The 24,840-nt window shown below is 34.6% G+C and overlaps 2 protein-coding genes across 2 annotated transcripts; one reads left to right on the forward strand and one right to left on the reverse strand.

Moving 5' to 3' along the window:
* Positions 1-12,405: 12,405 nt before the first annotated feature.
* On the reverse strand, positions 12,406-12,897 carry LOC143556119 (uncharacterized). The gene has a single exon (XM_077045538.1). It carries the CDS (start codon positions 12,895-12,897, stop codon positions 12,406-12,408), a length of 492 nt encoding a protein of 163 aa, XP_076901653.1.
* Positions 12,898-23,305: 10,408 nt separating this feature from the next.
* Positions 23,306-23,744, forward strand: LOC143556125 (LYR motif-containing protein At3g19508-like). Its single transcript, XM_077045541.1, has 2 exons — positions 23,306-23,515; positions 23,591-23,744. Exons 1-2 carry the CDS (start codon positions 23,330-23,332, stop codon positions 23,645-23,647), a joined length of 243 nt encoding a protein of 80 aa, XP_076901656.1. The 5' UTR covers positions 23,306-23,329; the 3' UTR covers positions 23,648-23,744.
* The last annotated feature ends 1,096 nt before the right edge of the window (positions 23,745-24,840 follow it).

A 24,840-nucleotide genomic window follows, 5' to 3' on the forward strand; every position in this document is an offset into this window, starting at 1 on the left:
TTAAACATTTACAATGTTTACTACTTAATGGTTTGTTTGACAAACTTGTTTTTAAACTCAAACCTGTGAACTCACCAACCGTTGTCTTGACCCGTTTTATCATGTTTTTCTCAGGTCGCTAAGATCAAATGCATGTATAGGAGTCGCATTCATGGTCACTCATAAACACTGCATCATAACTTGAAACTTTTTAATTAATAATTTTATGGCATGCACGTGTTTTTGCACCTTAGACTATTTGATTTTGTTTAGGTATTTATGTTTCCCGTTAGGTTACGCTTCCGCATTTTAAAACAATAAGATGCTAACTCTGAAATGGTTTTTCCAAATATGGGACAATAAAGTTTTTTAAAAATATCTAGACGTTTGTTGTAACTAACGACTGAGTCCTGGTTTGTCACGCGCCTCGCGGTGAAACCCTGCATATGGAAATTGAGGGTGTGACAGATTTGCTACCCTCAATTTCCACATGCGAGGTTTTACCGCGAGGCGCGTGACAAACCAGGATCTCAATCATTAGTTACAACAAACAACGTCTAGATATTTTAAATAAACTTTATTGTCCCATATTTGGGAAAACCATTTCAGAGTTAACGTCTTAATGTTTTAAAATGCGGAAGCATAACATAACGGGAAACATAAATCCCTAAACAAAAGCAAACAGTCTAAGGCGCAACACACGTGCATGCCATAGCATTATTAATTAAAAAGTTTCAAGTTTTGATGCAGTGTTTATGAGTGACCATCAATGCAATTCCTATCTGTGCACTTGATCTTAGCGACTTGAGAAAGACATGCTAAAACGAGTCAACACAATGGTTAGTGAGTTCACATGTTTGAGTTTAAAAACAATTTTGTCAAACAAACCATTAAGTAGTAAACATTGTAAACGTTTAAGTATGGATAATCTATGCATTAGTAATACCGCTAGTTAATTAGGCTAGCAATCATGTTACATTAGTGTAAGTTCCATTGTCACCGATGCTGACTTGTTAGTTTGTTTGTCATCCATGGAGTCTAATATAAGAATAGTGCATATTGCGTTTCTAGTAAATGAAGACACCTGACGACTCCCTCACCCGAGAGCCCCGAGGGGGTTCGTCAGACCCAGTAGTACTACCTTTCATTACCCAGCCAATGTACTATTGTTAACAGTCCAATGTGTATGGGGGACTTCAGCTTAAGTTCACTATTTACACATGAGGTATTAACAAAGTCTACATTATCCAAAAAGTTTTGTATGCATGCTTTCTCCCCCAAAAGGAGTAAGTAAAAAGAGAGGCAGTGAAACTCACCTCGAATGCGGTTCAAATGAAAGTCAACTGCATAAGTCAAAGTTGTTTTAGTGCCTAAATCATACAAGCACTCTAAGTATTTGCTAAGAGATTCCTAGAATACTTAGCATCCAAAAAATCCAATTGTTTATTAGAAGTTTGACCAAAGTTTGACTTTTTGTTGACTTAGACCAAAGTTTAACTTTTCGTTTGACTTTAACCAAAGATTGACTTTTCTTCTACTTTTGACCAACTGGTCCAAGTATCGATGACCGAAGACTAAAATTTGAGTTTTATTGATCGTTGACCAAAATGTTGACTGACGGCCCGTTAGTGACTTTTGACCACTTATCTAGACTTAGAATAATTACATGATATTTCTAGTCACAACTTTAACAACAATCATGTAATGTGCACTTAGCCACTTTTCATACAATCCTATGACTAAGTCCAACTTTTACCACTTTCAATACTTCACAAGCAAGACTAAAAATTTAGTCAAATAGTTCCAAGTTGACCAACAAAGTTAAAATCCAACTTACTACAACCATTCTAGTACAAACTTACAATTATTTTTACTAAACAATATGCTGATCAAACTTAACAAGGTTTAAGTCATCAAAACAGATTTTTCTAACCAATCAAAACATGTAAATAAATTACCAACTAATTCCCACATATACCATCATGTATTAGATACAACATACATTTTTCTTATGATTTTTCAATACTCACAAACATACAGAAAATTCACACACTATAGCAACCTATTTTCAATCTCCTTATTAAACCAGCAGAATACAATTATTCGCCAAATATTCCATATGCGTCCAATTGATGCCAGACCAATTGGATTAGATTGATACTTCTATTTATGACATTCCAGAATTGGAATCGCATCATTATCTATTTTAAATCGCAAGTTATACAATTTACAACATAGCTCATAAAATTTCTCTTTCAATCAGGATTACAACCCGATTTTATAAATTAATAAAAACTAGTAAAAAAAAGTACAAAAATTATTATTTCTGACTTTTTGAAAACTAGACTAAAAGTACTTAACCTTAGTTTCAAAAATCAATCAAAAACACCACCGTATCAACAAGTTATACAAACTACAATCTAAATCACAGAATCTGTCAACAAGCATATCCAAACCAAAACTCACAAAAATCATGATTCTTATATCCTTATGATCTTAAATCATCAAGGAAACATTTTATATAATCAAAAATCATGATTTCCGATATTATTCCAATTTTATAAAATAACTTTTATATACAAAAGAATTCCATCTTTTCTTTTACAATAAAACACAAAGTTCCTTTTAAACAATCAACCTTGATCATCTTTGGTTCATTTTCACAAATCCGATTATTTGGATACTAGTGTTCATGAATCAAAATCAAAATATGAATAAGAACATGTACTAAACCATATTTACCTATTGCTTGATTCAAAAACCCTACACCCTTGCTTTCATGAATCGCCAAGTTATTATGATCGTTGAGAGTGTTTTTAGAAAATGGAAATGTATGTATGTGTGTGTGTTGTGAGATGGACGACCAAAGGGGAAAGAGAAAGAGAAAGAGAGGAAAGGTTATAACCTCCCTTATCATTTACTCATTAATTTACACCATTATTATGTCATAATCAATTTAATTAAACTTTAGGTTATTTCATTTTATTTAATTGTGACATGTTACAATTTTAAAAAATCATTGCCTAAGTAATTAATTAACCTAAGGCTTAATAGTTCATTTAGCTAGTTATCATGTAACATATCATATGTTGTATTATTTTAATTATTCAATTTTCTTACAATAACATATAAGCATATAACAACTAATCATGTAACATATTAAGCAGGTAACACAACTATATCTATTATATATTATACATGTAACATATCATGTTTATCATAACATGTGTGACAAGTTTATTATTCTAGTCACCAACAACTAGTTACTTTTACTTAGGTCACCAACGACACGACTAACTCATTGTATGAATACATGACACTACATGCATTAGAGTTCATTAACGTAATTAACAGAACTAACTGGGTTTACAGACATAGTCAACAAGATTTAACTGGGTTTAGTTAACGGAGTTAACCTGAAAATTGGTAGTTGTCAGAAAAGAAGACTTCGTTTTTGGATTATTCTCGTCAAGAAACTCATAATTCATATACTATGGTTTCCTGTAGCCCAGATATGTTCGTTTGACATCTTTAACGTTTTTTGTCAACCTATCTTGTTCAGTGTTAGTATCAGCTATGGGTTTCTTATCAAACTCTTCCTAATTCATTTTATGACATCCATCTTCACTTTCTTATGCTTCATATATCTCAGAGCTTGTTTAATTATTGTCCTAGTGGCTCCGGATTAACGCGCTTAAGCATTGAACACATGTAATCATAAAAGAACTCAAAAGTAATCGTGTTCGTCATATCTATACTATTAAAATACGTGAAATAACACACACAAACACACAAAGATATATATATATATATATATACATGATTTATGCCCAACCATCAGTGAGGAGCGACCAGATAGATTTTAAATGTTTCACTTATATATGTTTAAGATTTTTCATCGCAGACACATATTTGTTTTTTCATTTTTTTTAAAATTGGTAACTTACACAAACCTCCTTAAAAGATAAGAGTCTTTACCAATATCCAGTTAAGACTGAAATTACATATTTATAAATTGTGATATATGAACTTAGGTTGTTTTCTAAAAGGAATGCTTAATATAAGCATGACATATGCGTATCTAGGTCTCTTTATGAATCTAACAACTATACTCGGATCTTGGATCAAGAAAACACACTAAAACAATATGAAAGAAAAAGAGGAATATGTAGAAGATGAATATTATTTTCTTCAAAAAGTTTACCTTGAGTATGGAGTATCACATGGTATTTGTTCTCCATACATAAGTTACTTTCATCATGGGCCCAAATGGACTTGCCAATTGGGCTTATTACAACAAAAAAAGGGTCTCATGCTCAAACAATGATTAAACGAAAGTTAAACAAAACGGAAAATTATATTTAAATACTATCGAATACATAAGCCTCATATATTTATCCCTGCATTGTAAAAATTGATCCACTTCGACAAGAGAATTAACGGGGTTACTTTAATGTCATATCGGGAGTGATAGAAAAAAATAAGGTGAAAGTTAGGAGTGGTGAGTTAAATTTCGTTAATTGAGAGTTTACGGACCAAAGAGTGAAAGTTGTGAGTATTTAAATCCAATAGCCCTATTATATTTATCATATATGTATAATCCTAGAATATACATAATAATTGTATGTGAATTTAAAAAAATTGCTAACCAAATATGTCGGCTCAATTGTTGTTTGGTCGGAGAATAGAGCTCATCCCAAAATTTAAAAAGGATTATTAATGGGTTGCTTAATGATCAAGTTAGGGTTACCAGGTTTTCTGTTAATTAAGTTAGAGTTAACATTGTTAATAGAGGCAACTAAGTTAGGGTTTGTTAAGAATCATACCAAGTTAGGGTTTAAAAGATTGTAATTAGTTTTTGGAGTTATATTTTCTTATTAATATAAACGAGAGTTATTCGCTTACTTCGTGTGTGGTTATTGACCGGGACTTGAAAATATATTAAATTGTATGTTATCGTCTGGCTTTCTTTTGACCTTTTTTTTTTGTTTTCTTTCACGTGTTAGTTTTCAAGCGTTTCCTTTTTTTAGTTTTGTACTTGCACTTGGGAGTCAATTTCCTTGGTCGGATTATAATTATGCTCATCGTATCTGGTTTCTTACTAGCCGAGTTTATTATAATAATTTAAGCCGTTAAAAAATGACGGGTTTGAATAAACGAATTATCTAAATGTAGATTATTTCACTCATTACAATAATTTTAAATCAGTTTAGGTTCAAGTAACAATGATCTATTAACCAATCGGGACTTGTCATGTGCCTAACGAAAATAAAGGGTAAAGTGTCATTTTCGTCTTTATGGTTTGACAAATAATGCAAATGTAGTTCAAAAAATTTATTTTTTTCATATGGACCGACCATCCATGTTTCTCAATTCTTGCCAATTACATCCAAATCACTATCCCAGTTAAATTTAATCGCTAAGTCAGGGGTAGACATGTTTTTTCACTCTTTCTTTATTATAATACTTATTTCGGTGAACTGCGGTTTTCGTCTTTGCGGTTTGTCCAAATATGTGGTTTTAGTCAAATAGTTTAAAGTTTGCAATTTTCTTCCTTGTAGTTTCATTTTACTTGCAATTAAATCCGAATTTATTAACCTCATTTAGTCTGGTGGTTAACCCATCTGTGTGCCCCTAACATGACGACCAGTTTTTTCGTTTTTCTCTCCAAATAAACCTCAGTCCTAATTCGCAAGCCCCATCACGTGAGGGGTTGGGGTGTATTTGGTGAAAAAGGAAAAGAAAGAAGGAACAAAATTATTGCCCCTCACGTGAAGGGCACAATGATAGGTTTAACGACTAGACCTAACGATATTAGTGAATTCGGGTTTAATTGCAAGTGAAATGAAACCATAGGGATGAAAATTGTAAATTTGAAATTACTGGACTAAAACCGCATATTGGGCAAACCATGTGGACGAAAACCGCAGTTCACTAAAATAAGTATTATAATAAAAAAAGAGTGAAAAGACATGGCTACCCCTGATTTAACGATTATATTTAAGGGGGATTGTGATTTGGATTTAATTGGTAAGAACTGAGAAACTTGGATGGTCCATATGCAAAAAAAAAAATAAACCTTTTAGAATAAATTCGCATTATTTGACAAACCAAAGGGACAAAAATGACATTTTACTTAGAAAATAAAAATTACGCCTTCGAGGGCCTACTTGAAAGTCACACTTTTGTTCCCAAAGCGTGATATTCTAATAAGATAAATTTTAATTATCGTGATTTTAATTTTCTTATAGCTTAAGTGGTGGTTGCGAATTCACGAAATTCGAAGACATTAAATAGATGAAAGTGAAGTATATGCATGTTGGGACGTGGAATCCTTAGGCTTGAATGTTGTTGGAAGGTACATAAGCTGACACATGTAGAATCAAGAGCTAGTGGTTCACGTAACTCTATCAAGAAATAAGATATATTTATAAAAGAAGAAAGAGTTAATTACTCATATTGTCATTTTTAAACGTAAACAACAAGTCAACAACAATAACATATATTCATATATATTCATGTAAAAGTTCCATCAATAATAAACTATTAGTTGAGTTATGGAAGAGTGTGATGAAAGCAAACCTTACATTTATTAAGAGGATGCTTCAACAAATTAAGACGTTGAACTCCAAAATTCTATCATTTGTCAATTTGGTTTCTCAAATTAAGTTTGTTAACTTTGAGAAATTGCATGTGTGATTTTTATGGTTTGTATTTGATTGCATTGATCAATAGTTCATGATTTGGATGGCGTCAGTTTTTGAAGTTAGATTTTTTATGTTAAAAATAACTTTGTTTAAATAAAAGAAAAGTTAAGCACACATTACCTTATAGAATCCATTTAAATATTATATAAGATATAACCTAATAGCATCTACAAACTACGCTTTGCCTTTGGATTACGTAGTGGAGGCAGACAAAGAGACAACGGACGAGGTGGCGTTGTGTTGCTCAAGTCCGGCTAATTGGTTCGAAGATGCAAAGGTTAAGCGGGCTGGGCTGGACCACGAACGAATAGTTTTCTTTTTTAGAAAGATCAATAATAAAAGGTTTTAAAAAGGTAATATAACATACAAGAAGTACCATGAGAACAATGTCAATAATAATATCTAAACTAGGTGGCAACTCGCGCGTTGCGGTGGAGGGCACAAATTCGATTGTGATCAATTAGGTTCGCACTAGTACATGCATTAAACACAAATCATAAATTAGTAAACACTCGTAATAGTAGTGACTCGTATAACATATGATACAAAAAATAACAATAAAAAATTCATTGCAACTTTATATACACATGTTTTAGGGATTCCTCAATCAGGTCACTCATAAAAAATATTTTATTTCATTCAGGTTACTAAAATTTTATTGTTGTTCTAATCCTAGATATTTTATCTGGATAACAAGTTATGTATGTTTTTTTTATTTTTAAATAGTTTGATATTGAAAAATATTATTTTAAAAATTGACAAAATTAGTAAGCATTGAGAAAAAAAAAGTTAATTGTGAAGAACTGCAAAAAAATATAAATATGAAAAATTGAAAAAAAATATATTATTCAGTTTTTTTTACAATTTTATAGTCTTTTTTTGTATTTTTCCAGATTTTTTTGGTAAATTTGCAATTTAAAAATTATTTTTCTCAATTTTATAAAAATATTTTGCAATGTCAGACTATTTATAAATGGAAAAAACTACATAACTTGCTTTCTAGGTAAAACATCTAGAATTAGAACTCAAAGAAAACTTTAGTTGTCACACCCCCAAACTGGGTCTGGGAGCGTGACTGCCCGTTGGTACCTGTTTTGTATATATATCAGAGTATAGGGTTTGTTTTAGCAGAAGACTTCTTTTGATTATAATATTATTATATTCATCTAACTTAGTTCGGGAATAAACACCCAAACTTACATTGTTTTACAAAACAAGTAATTTACATAAAAAGGATTTCGTTTATATTTATATATCAAAACTGAGCCATTCTATTCATGAAACTTCTAACGGTATGACTCTATCCTTGTTTAGCACATCTTTTCCTTACCTGAAATGTTAGGTAAATACGTCACCGATATGCTGGTGAAACGTATCGACTCAATAAAATACTTTTAACAATCATTATAATACATAGAAAGTTTTCTTATTACTTAGCAGAAACGTCTCTTATTTCTGGGACCATTTCCACAGAAAAATACAATAAACTAACATGCCCTCGGGATCTGATGCCCATATTGAGGAGATTAGTTTGATCAGCATGTAACAAACTATATAAATTCTCGGGACCCACTACCCATAATGAGAAACTAGTTTAATCTACATGCAACATTATGTTTGGATCCAGACACATGTACTGACTGTCTAAGTACTTTATTATCTAACATGTATTATAACGTTTTAGAGATCATAACATCTCATGTAAACATTCAACAAACTTAGGGATCACGTAATCCCTTTACTTTGACAGACTTGTCAAGTCAAACCCAATGTCTAACTTGCCAAGTTTCCAATAAAAGGTTGTACGTATTCACCTTTCAAAATCGAGCTTTAACTTCTTTCATTTAAGCTGGATGAACGGGATTGATCAGACCTATAGTTTGATAACAACCACGTATTAATACTAGATCACGTAATCTAGTTTCAGATCTTGTATCTGGTTTAACCTTGTAAGTCTTTTTGAATAAAACTCTTTTGTTTATTCTAGTGTGACGTTTGATATAGCATGCTTTGGCCTAATAGGTTCAATCGCTCTCACTGAGTTTCTCCAAGTAAGTAAACGGATCCCTCGGTTGATTGGGATTTATACGAATTACTTTCCTTAGACAAGAAACCTGGTATACCGGCGATATCCTCCTTCCAGTTACTACATGCCCGTCAAAATATAATTTTTTATTTGGACAATACTTCATCTAGAAATAATATCCTTATGAAAACTTTTAATCATATATTAAAACAAGGTTATAAGCGATACCCTTGACTAGGTTTAGCATAAAGATAACTTAGTACATAAGTCACCTTAGATAGTCTAGACAAGTTGATAATAACTTGGACAGAGGTTCGATTCTTTGTTTTGATTGCTTACAAACTTCCTGACTCACAGGGCTTTGTCGTAGCGCTTAGCAGCGAACAATCAAGTGTTCGAAAGAGAGAAAGAAGTGATTTTGGTGTGAGATTTAGCTTGAGCCCGAAGTTGCTATTTATAGGCTAAGCTGGTTACCCATCGCGATACGCAATGGGTTTTTGATGTACCAATCGTGTATCGCGATGGGTCATTAAATCGCCATTTGATTAAAATAATCAGCCTACATATCAGATATTTTCACAAGGGGTCGTGATACACGATGGCCATATCCTTGGGCCCATCGCGTATCGCTAAGGGTCATAATTTACGATTTTGTCCCCTAAGCTTTTATTTTGATACGCGTGCGCGTTCGGGTGCTTCGCACCCTCCGCTAGGACTACTGGGTGCATAAGGGCATATAACAATATTACTATGGAACTTCATCTCCTTATAAAGAGTTCAACATTTTTATCCACTTTCAATGTGGGATGAGATTTGTACTCCTTTTTTATACCCATGTGCAAGGATTCCACTTTCTTTCCTCCACCAATGTGGGATGCACCCATCTGTTCTTATTTTCCTTTTTCATATTTTACAAAGTTTATCCATAAACTTTGTATATTGAAAATTTTAGTCCAAAATATTTATGGATTTTTATGGGATCTTACATCCTCCCCACCTTTGAATTAATATCGTCCTCAAGATTATTGGAACAGATGAGGGTATTTCTTTTTCATTTCAGATTCGATTTCCCAAGTATATTCGGGTCCTCGACACGAATCCCATCTTACTTTGACAATCTTAAGACGCTTCTTTTTGAGGAACTTAACCATGGAATATTCTATTTGAATTTGTTGTTCCACAAACTTAAGCTTGTCGTTGACTTGCACGTCTTTCAAAGGCATAGCAAGCGTTTCGTCGGCTAAACATTTGCGAAGATTCAAAACATGAAATATGTTATGTATGCCTTTCATTTCTTAAGGGAGTTCGAGTTTATGGGCAACTGGTCCAATCTTTTCTAGGATTTCAAATGGTCCAACGAATCGAGGACTTAGTTTACCTTTCTTACCAAAATGAACAACCCCGTTCCAAGGTGACACTTTTAACAAAACCTTATCACCTTCTGGGAATTCCAACGGTCTGTGGCGTATGTCAGCATAACTCTTTTGTCTATCCTGGCTGCTTTTAGTCGATCCCTGATTAGTTGTATTTGGTCAGTAGTCTTTTGAACCAGTTCGGGGTCCAGACATTTGTTTGTCTCCAATTTCTGACCAACATACTGGCGTTCGGCACTTGCGAACGTATAAAGCTTTGAATGGTGCCATATGTATACTTGTGTGGTAACTGTTGTTATAAGAAAACTCCATCAATGAGATATGAGTATCCCAACTACCACCAAGATCAATTACGCTTGCACCAAGCATATCTTCCAATGTTTGAATCGTCCATTCGCTTTGCCCATCTGTCTGCGGATGATAAGCAATGCTTAAGTTCAGACGGGTGCCCATAGCTTTCTGGAAACTTCTCCAGAAGTTTGATGTAAACCGACTATCTCGATCAGAAATGATTGACAGTGGTACACCATGCATTACTACGATCTTCTCTACATAGAGTTGGGCTAATTTGTCCATTGAAAATAATTACTGAATTAGAATAAAATGTGCAGATTTTGTCAATCTGTCTATGATAACCCAAATAGCATCGTTATCTCGAGTAGTATTTGGTAACTTCATTATAAAGTCCATGGTTATCATATCCCATTTCCATATGGGGATTCCGGGTTGCTGCAAGACTCCTAGCTGTTTTTGGTGTTCCGCTTTGACTTTTAAGCAAGTTAGGCATTTGGCTACATATATAGCTATTTCTTTCTTCATGCATATCCACCAGTAGTCGTTCTTAAGGTTGTGGTACATTTTATCACTCCCCAGATGCATCATATACTTGGATTTATGAGCTTCCTCAAGAATCTTATCTCTTAGATTACCAGTCATTGGTACCCATATTCTTTTGCCAAGGCGGAGAATTTCGTCATCCCCCTTAACCAGTTGATCAATGGTACCATTCTCTCTTTCTTCTTTAATGTTCCCTTTTTCCAGAGCTAACTTTTGTGCTTTACAAATTTGATTAGTTAAGTCAACCTTAAGTTCTAGTCGAAGGGCTAGAACACGCTTAGGTATCTTGTGTTCTTTTCGACTCAACACATCAGCTACCACGTTTGCTTTACCCTCATGGTATTCAATTTCACAATGATAATCACTGAGCATTTCCATCCATATTCTTTGTCTCATATTTAATTCCTTTTGGTTAAATATATGCTTGAGACTCTTATGATCAGTGAAGACGGTGAACTTGACACCATAAAGATAATGTCGCCATAATTTCAAAGCAAAGATTATAGCTCCTAGTTCAAGATCATGAGTGGTGTAGTTTTTCTCATGAGTTTTTAACTAACGTGAGGCATAGGCTATTACCTTGTCTCGTTGCATTAATATGCTACCCATTCCCCTGTGCGAGGCATCACAGTATATGGTAAAGTCATCTAGTCCTTCAGGTAGGGCTAGTATGGGTGCATTTGTCAGTTTTTGTTTCAGAGTTTCAAAGGCTTCTTCCTGCTTAGGTCCCCATTCAAACTTAACCGACTTCTGGGTAAGTGAGGTTAAAGGGACAGCAATACGGGAGAAGTCTTGAACAAATCTCCGATAAATCCCCTAAACCAAGAAAACTCTTAACTTGTGTTGGAGATTTTGGTTTCTCCCATTTGGTTGAAGCCTCGATTTTTGCTGGATAACCTGAATTCCTTTGGCACTTACAACATGACCTAAGAATTGAACTTCTGAAAGCCAAAACTCACACTTCGAATACTTAGCGTACAGTTTCTCGGTTCTAAGTACTTCGAGTATGGTTTTCAGATGGAATTGATGATCAGATTCGGACTTTGAATAGATAAGAATATCATCAATGAATACGATAACGAATCGATCCAAGTATGGTTTACAAATTCGATTCATCATATCCATAAATGCAGTTGGTGCATTTGTTAATCCGAATGGCATAACAGTGAATTCAAAATGACCGTATCGGGTTCTAAAAGTTGTTTTAGGAATATCATCATCCTGAACCTTCAATTGGTGATACCCGGATCTAAGGTTGATTTTTGAAAAGTAACTGGCTCCTTGTAGTTGGTCGAACAGATCGTCAATACGGGGAGAAGGATATCGGTTCTTGATTGTTACTTTATTAAGCTCACGATAGTCAATGCACATCCGCATCGATCCATCTTTCTTTTTGACAAATAGCACTGGTGCTCCTCAAGGAGAAGAGCTTGGTTTAATAACGCCTTTTCTAACAGTTCGTCTAACTGCTTCTTTAGTTCTTTCATTTCGATAGGACCAGATTATAGGGAGCTTTTGCTATCGGGTTAGTTCCAGGTAGTAATTCAATTTTGAATTCTACTTCCCTGTCAGGTGGGATACCTGGAAATTCATCGGGAAATACGTCTTGGAATTCAGATACTACCGGAACTTCATTTATTTTCTTGGGTTTAAATTCCTTGGCTACGTAAACCATGAATGCAAGACATCCTTTTCCCAAGCATTGGTTGGCTTTGATTTTGGAAATAATACTGATTTGACCAGCATTTTGATCTCCAGCGATTCTTACGGTTTTATTATCGGGTGCCTGGATATCGATTGATTTTTGTTCACACTTGATGTGAACTTGGTTGGTTGATAACCAGTCCATACCAATCACAATATCGAAACCGGCTAAAGACATTGGTAAAAGCCTAATAGGTATATCATACCCAGCTAAGGATATTTTACCTTTGTTAAAGACTTTAGTTGTTTTAATCAGTTGTCCGCTAGCCATTTCTATATCGTAATATATGTCTAACTTATCTAAGGGTTCGTTTATGACTCCACATAATTTATGGTTTATAAAACTCTGGTTTGCACCTGATTCGAATAAAACCCTAGCATAAACATTATTTACGGGAAACGTACCGGTAATTACATCTGGCACATCTGCAGCCTCTTGTGTGTTTAGCAAGAAGGCCCAAGCGTTCCCTTTCTTGGGTTCGTTCTTATTAATATTGCTCAGTCATGCTGCTGCGGGTGTGGTGGTGGTGATCTTCTTCTTTGTACATTCATAATTGAAGTGTCCCATTTCACCACAATTATAACACATAATCAATTTTTGTCGACAATTGGCCTCGACATGGCCTGGTTTCTTGCATAAGTTGCAAGTATTATTGTTTCCTCCTTGGAAGTTGCTAATTGGATTACAACTCCCAGTATGACGTTGGGTACATTTCTTACAGAAAGGACGATTCATTAGTCTCGGTCCATGCTTTTTCTTTTCTTCAGCAGGCTCCTTTCTCTCATCCTTCCCTTTCTTTTCCTTTCTGTTACGGATCATACTGCTTATCAAATAACCAGCTAACTCCATAGTTGATTCAATCGTCGTGGGCATACGAGCTCTCATGAGATCATGGATTTCGATAGGCAGTCCATAAATATAACAGGTGATCTTGTTGCATTCCGGAGTAACAAGATGGGGTACTAATTGACAGTACTCCAGAAATTTTGTGTTGTACTCCTTTAGGTTAGTCCCGATCACGTGATGGTTCCAGAGCTTGGTCTGGATTTGATCCATTTCGTGAATCAGACAGAACTTCCGGATGACCAAATTTTTGAATGTCGTCCAGGTGATATTATAAAGGTTTTCTCTTCCCTTAACTTCGATAAAGGCGTTCCACCATTCAAGTGCTTCTCATTTAAACATCTGAGAAGTATACTGCGCCTTCTCTTCTTCAGTGTACTTGCTGATGAGAACTATAGACTCCATCTCCTCGAGCCACCTCAACGTAACTATGGCTCCCTTATCTCTCGTAAACTCTTTTGGTGAATAAACTTCAAAAACTTTAAAGTCACACCCTTTATGATTTGTTTTTATTTTCTTTGTTAGAGGCGCTTTCTTAACATTTGAACTACCAAAACTTTCTTCTCTTTCATTCTCATTATCATTTTTGGGAATTGATTGAGCTGAATCGTTTTTATTTCTTTTAAGTCTTTGAGAAGTAGCATGACTGCTATTTCCCAGTTGTTGATTCTTTATAATTTCAACTAGCGGATTAACTGCTTCTTTAATCATGTTTTGAATACCATTAATCTATTCAGGTGGTATAGCTTTCATGCTTTCCTGATTTTTAGGTGGATCTTGATTTACAATTTGATTTGACACATTGAAATCAAATAACACGAAGTTCAACAACTGTTTTATATATTAGACGATCTTAACATCGAGTACACAAAGAAATATCTTACTCATAGATATTTTACAAATACAAGGTAATATCTTACACAAAGATATTTTACAAACACCAAAGTGAACACGTTAAACGAGTTCGGATTTTCCAAATCCTTTATGTATTTCTTGATTATCTTTTTCATCTTACTACATTTCTATAGTAATTTATTTCCTACCTTCTTCCTTTCACTGTCACCGATTGCCACCTTTTTCCTTAGATCATCTGTCTCGTGCAAAGCGCGGTCAAGATGTTCATCTTGTGACTGAGGTATCATTTTCGGATACCCATACTGTGGAGGCAAGTCACGATATTCCATCATTACCATGTCATAATGTGTTTTTGGATATGGAGATGAAGGCTTTTCGAGTGGCAGGTTATATAGGGCCTCGGCGGTAGCCGCATTCTCTCTTATTTCATTTGCCTATTCCGAGATAGTAGACACTACACCCTGAAAATATGGAAATTTGGGCGGACTTCGAACCCTATAACCGTGAATGAACTCGACATATGGATCCCCAGGATCATAGTAGGGGCTCATATGAAAAAATGGGTGACGAAACATCTTGTCGGGTGGATAGTTATACGAATGACAATCAGAACCATCATAAGTGTGAGAATCAGTGGCATTTTGGATCGGTGATTTGAAATGCCAATTGCTTTCATCTGAGTTGCACCGCATTCCACTTATAGTGTTGGATTCCACTTCTGTGGCCATTTCTACTTCATTCTTATTGAGGTCTAGGGTTATCTTTTCCTGAGGTGGGATGATTCCCACCCTAGGTCTCCTAGACGATTCTGCAATAGAATTTGTGTTGGGTTCTATAGGTTTACAAGGAGGGATTTTAAAATACCATTTATTTTTGTCGAATTTAAAACTATTATTATTATATTCTTCATTTCCACGGTTTTCTTAAACAGGCTGGGTTTTGGTTGAGAGTTCCTTTTCATCCGGGGATGGCCAATACGAACGTCTAGGGTCAAAAAAATGACAGTTCGTGTCCGGTGGACGAGGACAACCGTTAGCAACCCTATCTGCTGCTTCGTCTGCTTCGTCATATTCGGATGGGTCGGAATTCGTAGATCCCCAAGTATCGATTGTACTGGAATATTGGTCATGACTTACTGACATATCAGTATATCCAGTAGTAATATAGTTGTTGTAACTGGATTCCTTAATTGAAATTTCTTGGTTCCATTGGCCTAAGCGAGAATGACTACTCATTCCATCTGGCAAACTTGATGGCTCAATTGGTTGGGGTTGAGTATCAAAGAATGGTACGGGTTCAGGGCCGTTCTTTTCCCGACATTTGTAGGTTTTCAAACGAGAACCGGAAGACATCTATTGGGAAAAATCAGTTTAATGAGGAATAAAAAGTGTACCAATCCCATCTTATCCCTAGTGCTAATATAATATACAAGTAATTGTCAGCCTAGGTACTAACAATTAATACATAATTCGCTGAAACCAACGGCTCTGATACCAACCTATCACACCCCCAAACTGCACTAGGGAGCGTGACTGTCCGTTGGTACCTGTTTTGTATATATATCAGAGTATAGGGTTTGTTTTCGTGGAAGACTTCTTTTGATTATAATATTATTATATTCATCTAACTTAGTTTGTGAATAAACACCCAAACTTACATTGTTTTACAAAACAAGTAATTTACATAACAAGGATTTCGTTTATATTTATATATCAAAACTGACCATTCTATTCACAAATCTTCTAACGGTATTACTCTATCCTTGTTTAGCACATCTTTTCCTTACCTGAAATGTTAAGTAAATACGTCAGCGATATGCTTGTGAAACGTATCGACTCAATAAAATAGTTTTAACAATCATTATAATACATAGAAAGTTTTCTTATTACTTAGCATAAACGTCTCTTATTTCTGGGACCATTTCCACATAAAAATACAATAAACTAACATGCCCTCGGGATCTGATGCCCATATTGAGGAGGTTAGTTTGATCAGCATGTAACAAACTATATAAATTCTTGGGACCCACTGCCCATAATGAGAAACTAGTTTAATCTACATGCAACATTATGTTTGGATCTAGACACATGTATAGACTGTCTAAGTACTTTATTATCTAACATGTATTATAACGTTTTAGAGATCATAACATCTCATGTAAACATTCAACAAACTTAGGGATCACGTAATCCCTTTACTTTGACAGACTTGTCAAGTCAAACCCAACGTCTAACTTGCCAAGTTTCCAATAAAAGGTTGTACGTATTCACCTTTCAAAAATCGAGCTTTAACTTCTTTCATTTAAGCTGGATGAACGGGATTGATCAGACCTATAATTTGATAACAACCATGTATTAATACTAGATCACGTAATCTAGTTTCAGATCTTGTATTTGGTTTAACCTTGTAAGTCTTTTTGAATAAAACTCTTTTGTTTATTCTAGGGTGACGTTTGATATAGCATTCTTTGGCCTAATAGGTTCAATCGCTCTTATTGAGTTTCTCCAGGTAAGTAAACGGATCCCTCGGTTGATTGAGATTTATACGAATTACTTTTCTTAGACAAGAAACCTGGTATACCGGCGATACCCCCCTTCCAGTTACTACATGCCGGCCAAAATATAATTTTTTATTTGGACATTACTTCATCTAGAAATAATATCCTTATGAAAACTTTTAATCATATATTAAAACAAGGTTATAAGAGATACCCTTGACTAGGGTTTAGCATAAAGATAACTTAGTACATAAGTCACCTTAGATAGTCTAGACAAGTTGATAATAACTTGGACAGAGGTTCGATTCTTTGTTTTGATTGCTTACGAACTTCCTGACTCGCAGGGCTTTGTCGTAGCGCTTAGCAGCGAACAATCAAGTGTTCGAAAGTGAGAAATAAGTGATTTTGGTGTGAGATTTGGCTTGAACCCGAAGTTGCTATTTATATGCTAAGCTGGTGACCCATCGCGATACGCGATGGGTTTTTAATGTACCCATCGCGTATCGCGATGGGTCATTAAACCGCCATTTGATTAAAATAATCAGCCGACATATCAGATATTTTCAAAAGGGGCCGCGATACGCGATGGCAATATCCTTGGGACCATCGCGTATCGCTAAGGGTCATAATTTACAATTTTGTCCCCTAAGATTTTATTTTGATGCTTTCGAACCCTGTACTTTCTCGTTTCGCCATCCAAAAATACTAAGGTGGCCCTTAAGCGGCTCGCGGCGATGCGAGCGTGCGAAGTGCGCCATCAAAGCGCCACATTGCGCCCATCGCCCATCGCCCGAGCGCGTGCGCGTGCGCGTTCGGGTGCTTCGCACCCTCCGCTAGGACCACTGGGTGCATAAGGGCATATAAGAATATTACTATGGAATTTCATCTCCTTATAAAGAGCTCAACATTTTTATCCACTTTCTATGTGGGATGGGATTTGCACTCCTTATTTATACCCATGTGCAAGGATTCCACTTTCTTTCCTCCACCAATGTGGGATGCACCCATCTGTTCTTATTTTCCTTTTTCATATTTTACAAAGTTTATCCATAAACTTTGTATATTGAAAATTTTAGTCCAAAATATTTATGGATTTTTATGGGATCTTACATTAGTGACCTGATTGGAACAAGATATTTTATGAGTGACCTGATTGAAACAATTTCAAAGACCGGTTACTGTTCTATAGAGTAATCTCACACATCTTAAACCCAATAACGCTTTTGTTCTTGAGTCCGGCTCGAATGAGTGATCACATCAAAACACGCATATCTTATTCTACTTATTCTTGTCAGCAATTGAATAGCCTCAAACAAAAGTGTCAAATGGTTCTATAACATAACATTTTCTTTATTTTATGTTAACACTTTATAAACCTTTATAAAATACAATGTTTTATACATTTCAAAATTATTTACTACAAAATATTTCTATTATATTTAGATTTATATTTATTTCAGAACTGATAATATGTTGATAAACTAAATAAAAAAAAATCCTTTAGACATTTATACATATTACATTAAGTAGGATTCGTAAGACGGGTTACACACACCCTCCGACTATGCGTCGTGGGCTGTTTAGGGGCGTTACCAAGAAAACACGAATGCACAATGACTTCCCACACACCACACTGTTTCTTTAAAAGAGACTTTATGGAGGAGAGGTTGTAGGTAGTTTCAAACTCCAAGTCAAAAGTCATTAAACTTGAGGGACCGATTTTGACAAGTGAGCCATAGTTAGTTATGTTTCCTAATTACATTGTAAGTATAACTAGTCGAGTGCCCGCACGATGTAGCGGAGAATAACATTTTAAGGTTGTTAGTGAGCCAATGCTAGCTCGACTCGAAATTTACACCAAACCAACTCAGCTCAGCTGCAAATTAAAGCTTCGTCTTGATTATTTTGATATTTAAATAATTTGAATACTATTAATAATTTTTTTAAACATATAAAATGAAAAAAAAGAAAATAAAGTTCAGTAATATTTTGATATACATGAGGGCTCAAAGTTTAATATTAAATAGTAGATATATTGATAAGTATGTAATTATATGACATCGCATGAAACTTTTTTAATTGTTATCAATGTTTTTTTATCAAATATATAAAAGGGTTAGATATGTAACTAAAGAGAACATCAAATTGTAAACATTTATCATTTAAAAAACTTGTACATTCATGCAGTAATGATTTGTACATTTCAAACCGTTCATCTGATTTAAAAAAAAATATTAAGAAACGTCAGCAAAAATAAGCCCATTTAAATGGGTATGCACGGATTTTTTTAATCATATTTTTATGAAACATATAAGATTAAAATGAAAAAAAGATAAAGTTGAGTTAAAAGTGGGTAAACGTGAGAGGTTAAAGTAGTAACTATTTCTTAAATTCACAAAATTTGAGTAAAGTTTTGAAATCAAATAAACGTAGGTGAATTGTGTTTAAAAGACCACTTTTCTCCTTTATACTCATGTACCTTATGCACTGGAAATTGTAAATCCCTTAAAACAAACTTATTAATTTTTCATTTACTTATATATTATATATAGTATAGATAGGTAATAACTTGGCTACCAAGTTAAGGTTGGTACATATATATATCGAGGTATGGTTTGACATTAGCGAACACACAAGATGCAACCGGGTTAGGGTTCATTAGGAGAAATACGAGATCATCAGAAGAAACACCATGTTAACGAGCCGTTTCTCCTATTAGTTGGGCCTCGAACTATTCTCTTTCTAGGTCCATTCTCAACTATTTTCTCCGCTTCACAAACATGCTCATAACTAGATAGTTAAAGTTAGTTAACCCACAACGCTCAAGTTAATAATTAGACTAATTAAAATTCCATTGCCTGTATAACAGTAAAATTGCACTTTAACTAGCACATGCAACTTATCCTATAGCACATATCCTTATATTCAAACCAACATTGTAGTTTTGTTAAAATTTACATATTAAGGGTTTTTTTTCAAGGATAATCATATTTATTGATAGGGTAAAGTTAAAATACAAATGGAGACAAAATTAAGAAGCGTGAGAAGGATTTGAAACAATACAAAAAATCCCTTAAAAATAAATTCAAAAAAGATAATAAAAAAATCATAACTCAAAATATAAATAAAAAGCGAAAAAATTTAAATGTTTCTCCCGTCATTCCTGTTAAAAAAAAACTAACAGACACAATGACGAAAATCAACAAAAAACACAATTATAACTAAAAAATGACACAATAAATCGCAAAATATAACACAATCCGAATAAAATATAGCACAATGTTGAGTAATGTAACACAATATTAAGAAAAAAAACACAATGTTAAGGAAAAAAACACATTCAATGAAGAAAATAAACACAAAACACAATGATAAATAAGGACACAATGATCTTTTTCATTCACCATCGTGTCTTTTATTTTGAACGAGAAAAACAGTGAAACATTTTTGTGTGTTTACTTTTTTCGTTTTTTTATTAAATTTTGAGTTATGATTTTTTTTCCTTTTATGTGGCTATAAATTATTTTAGCATTTTTGTTGCACTTTATAGCCCTCTATTTTATTTATAAAGGAAATTTAATTAAAAACCTACAAGGGGCCACCTCTCATTAACGTTGTGTTCCTGAGTCTCATTTAACGAGGGGAAGAGAGGGAAAAGAAAATAGGAGAGAAAAGGTGATTACTGAGACAGGTTTAGCAACTTGTAATCTGATTATCTTATTCCCATTTTTCAAGTAACAAAATCCCATTAAAAAAACAAATGTCTTGAAACTAACTCTGATACATATAGACGGGAAATAGGACAAGAATACTATTATTGCAGCATAAATGATGAGCGTGGATCAAATTAAGTACAAACTCAAGCTTTCAAGAGAATTCTAAAAAGCACCAGCAAACCTTGTTCATACATATACCAAATCCATGTATGCCAAACAACATATTCCAGTGCAAAAGACAATTGCTAGTTTGTCTCAACTAAACACCACTAACATACCATACATACATTTTTGCCAAATTATATGGGCCCCTGACCCCATAACACAACATATATTATAGTAATCCAGTACTTCTGTGCTAAATCATATGGCACAGACGCGAAATTGGGTCCGGGACAAGCGAAACGCGTAACCGAGCGCCAAAAAAATGTCTGACTGTGTTTGATAAGAGTAAAATGGTTCCGTTGTACTTCTAATTATAGGAAACCTCTTTTTTAGGACACCGAATGCTCGTTCAATTGTGTTACGTAATGACGCATGACGAAGGTTGAACAACTCTTTTGAGTTCTCAGGGGCACGAGTGGAGTACTCTTTCAAGTGATACCTAACGCCTCTATATGGTGTCATTAGTGAGCTTGTATGAGGCAAACCCACATCTACTAAGCAATATTTACCTATATTTAAATTGTGATTAGTATTACTCTAAAATATTCTAACAATGGAGTAAATTTGGTTTTGAGAAGTTACCCGTAGAAATTATTAGTTTATCATATCTACTAAGTGCATTCTTTATTAATCTCGAGTCTGATGCAGTCCCCTCCCAGCCGGTAAAAATGTATGTAAACTTTAAGTCAAATGTGCAAGCAGCCAATACATTTATTGTCGGGTATCCTTTACGACCACGATATCTGGCGGCATCTTTGTTTGGTACTTTGACACGAACACGTGTTCCGTCAATTGCCCCTATGCAATCCTTGAAAAAGGATAAAATCTCTTTTTCTCTTGAATTTCTTTCGGGACAATATCACCTTTAGGTTGTTGAATATAATTTCTTTCTAATGATATAATCGCTCGTAGAACTCTATGGAAGCACCGGCTAGTTGTTGATCTAGAACGACGGTATATCCAAGAGGCTAACCTATTTCTCATGTCATTACCTACAATATGCAAAAATCTTGCAACTTGCTCTTCAACGGACATTCGTTGAGGAGGTCGAAGACCACCATCATGCTTTAAGATATTACACAATTTCATATAAGCTCTCTCACTCATACGAATAAGTTCACGACATTTACCGCTGTTTGAAAGGTCATGTAACATCTCTTCTCGTACATATCTTCGTTGTAAAATTACATCTCTAGTAGGTATATTAGCATGTTTTTTGGTAGACAATCTATGTAGTGTAATGAAAGCTAGCAACAAGCAAATTAGGCCAACTGCCTACAATTGTCGAGCTCGCACAACATGAATTATACGGAGTATTTGATCACGAAGTATCTGATCTTCCATAGCAAAATGCAAAACTTCACTTTAAAAAACAAAAAAAAAACATATCTTTAACACAATGAAAACTACTAATATGAATGGTAACATATATTAAAAACAAGAATTTTAGATAAATGGGAAATAAACATTTGATAAAATCATTGATTGGGTGCTAATCATTTGAGTGTCTTCTCTGACTTTTATACCATAACTAGGGGTGCCCAAAATACCCGAACCCGATTAACCCGACCTGAACCTAACCCGAATAAGCTAATAAGGGTCGGGTGAAGTCGGGTCAATAGGTATTAATCGGGTTATTCGGGTTAATTCTCAATATGGATCAGCTAATTCTCAAAAACCTGGAATGTGAACTTTAATAAAACTATAGAATATTAACAATACCACTTGACACTTTATGATTATATTGTGTGCAAATTAAAGAGACCTTACTAGCTGCCTCCTGCTGACCTTGCTAGCTGAATGTTTTATATTTCCTTTTTAAATTCTAAGTTTTGGTTACAAAAGAGACTTTACTAGCTACTGGCCTACTGCCTTATTCAATTTTTAGAACTAACTGTATGTTTTAAGTTTTGGATATTATGAGTCTTAGTCTAGATTATTCATCATAATATTATCAAATAGTTGGATTATCTCACTTACGTAATTGTATAACTTGTATTTATTTGATATATGGCCATTAATATTTTGACAATAGTATGAAGATTTAGCAACAACAAACATATAATATGAAAGATATAGAAACTTCATATTGCATTCTATGTCTAATTAGATAAAATTACAACTCAGTAACCTAGATATTTAGATGTTTGTAATTAGGGCAAAATATGGAAAAGTAGATTAGGAAGAAAGCTAACCTGATAGGATGAAGTTCGATTCTAGGAAGAAGATGAGATGTTCAATTGCACTGTAGATGTATGTATGCGCCAAAAAGATGTAGGTTAGCGCCAAATAAAAACTGTTGGAGTGTGTAGAGAACGTGAGATAATGACGTGTAATTAAAGAATATATTTGAGGGTAATTAAGGAATTGGTTTGATTTTCTCTCACAATCATTCCAATTTAGAGAGATGGATTTATATTTTAATTTTCCAGCCTTTTCTCTTCTTTCCTCTTCCTTTCTCTCCTTAAAAAACTCAAGAACATAATTTTCTCCCCTTTTCCTATCATTTCTTCCCCCCTCGTTAAATGAGACTCGGGAACACAGCGTAAAAGTTTGGTCCATCTAATAATGAGCAGCCCAAGTAAAGTACCCAAATGTTTCACCGCTTGCAACCGGATCCAACAACATGCACCGAGCCTTAAGAATATACGGGGAAGTCCTCCGGCTGGTAAGGCGTCTTCCGGCAGAGTCCCAGCCTTACTACGCCAAATACGCCAGAGAAAACTTCGTCAATTACCGAGAGATCGATGCCAACGATCCCGAAGAGCTCTTCCTTCGCGCTTACAATCACTCTCTTTGGGTTCTTAATAAAGTTAGTATGTTTTCATTTATTTATATATTATTACTATTATTATTTAAGCCACTTAATTGTGAAAAACTATTGCAGTACTCGGTTGATAAAGCGGCAGCCAGCAAGCTGAAGGAGATATGTGGTGGGGTTTGAAGTTGCATGCCAAGTGTTTGATGAAATGCCGCAGAGATGTGCTTGCTTTTGAACACTAGTTATATGTTTGTGTTTTAACTTGTATTGGTACTAGACGTGGTAAAATAAACCCAACTGGTTGAATCTGGGTTGGCATTGGCAATTGTTTTTACCTAATGGGTTTTTTTTTAAGTGAGGTGATAGGTCATAATGGATGGAAGACTGATACAATCGTGCGTTAAAATGGAACGATGCAAGTAAATGCCGGTGGTCGGAATGGGCCGTCATTTCCTCATCATCTCCTTCTCTTGCCGTCGACATATTGGCTCATCCTCAAATCCTCACTACTAGGCCTCGCGAACGGGTCGATCAGGCGGGTTTGGTTACGGGTAGGAATGGGTTGGTTTAAAAATGGCGTAAAAGTCATAACTTAGAAAATTCAAATAATTTAACTAAAATTCTATCGTTTAAAGGATTTAAAAAATCCTTTCAAAATACTTGGTTCAGAACGGGTTTCGTGTCAGACATGTAACATGCGCCCTTTCTACAATTACATATTAGGGATTTATATTCTAGGGTGTTGTGTCTCTATTTATGTTCAGTTGATCTCTATACTGAGTTGTTGTGGGTTTTCTTTGTTTTTTTTTATAAATAATTTGGTGGTTAAAAAATTTTGGACCGGAAATAGTTGTCTGGGTCATAGATTTTGATTCTTGTCACGAGTGATGATAATCGGCATCTTGCTTATCGTCTTGTAAAGGTCGATTCTTGAGTTTTGCTTTCGTTGATATGATCAATAAAATGAGTCAATTCATTTTAGATTGGACCCATTCATATTTGTCACATATAATTTGCAAAGCCCTTGATCAATATGAGGCAGCTCACTGTAAACATCTTTCTGCAAGGGTGGTGAAAAACACTGTAAAAAGGTTTGTGAGGGTTCATAACATGCAATATGTAGGAGGTGAAGCAATGGAAAAATTGGTGAAATGCGATTTTCATTAACCTTGAACATAATAGAAAGGGAATATCTCATAGTATAGTAACCAACTTTTAAAAGTGTTCCAATTAGGTCACTCATGCATATTTTTTCTCAAATCGGGGCACTAAATCTTCAAATCGAGTTTCACTGGTTTTTTTGTGCGTCAAGAAAGAAATGGAGGATAAGATGTGAGGTTGGAATCTGTAATATATTTAGTTATATTAAAAGAACG

Source organism: Bidens hawaiensis, unplaced genomic scaffold (genome assembly GCF_021521415.1).
Source record: "Bidens hawaiensis isolate Kalapana, Puna unplaced genomic scaffold, B.hawaiensis_p1.1 tig00018480_1, whole genome shotgun sequence".
In the NCBI taxonomy this organism is placed as follows: Eukaryota; Viridiplantae; Streptophyta; class Magnoliopsida; order Asterales; family Asteraceae; genus Bidens; species Bidens hawaiensis.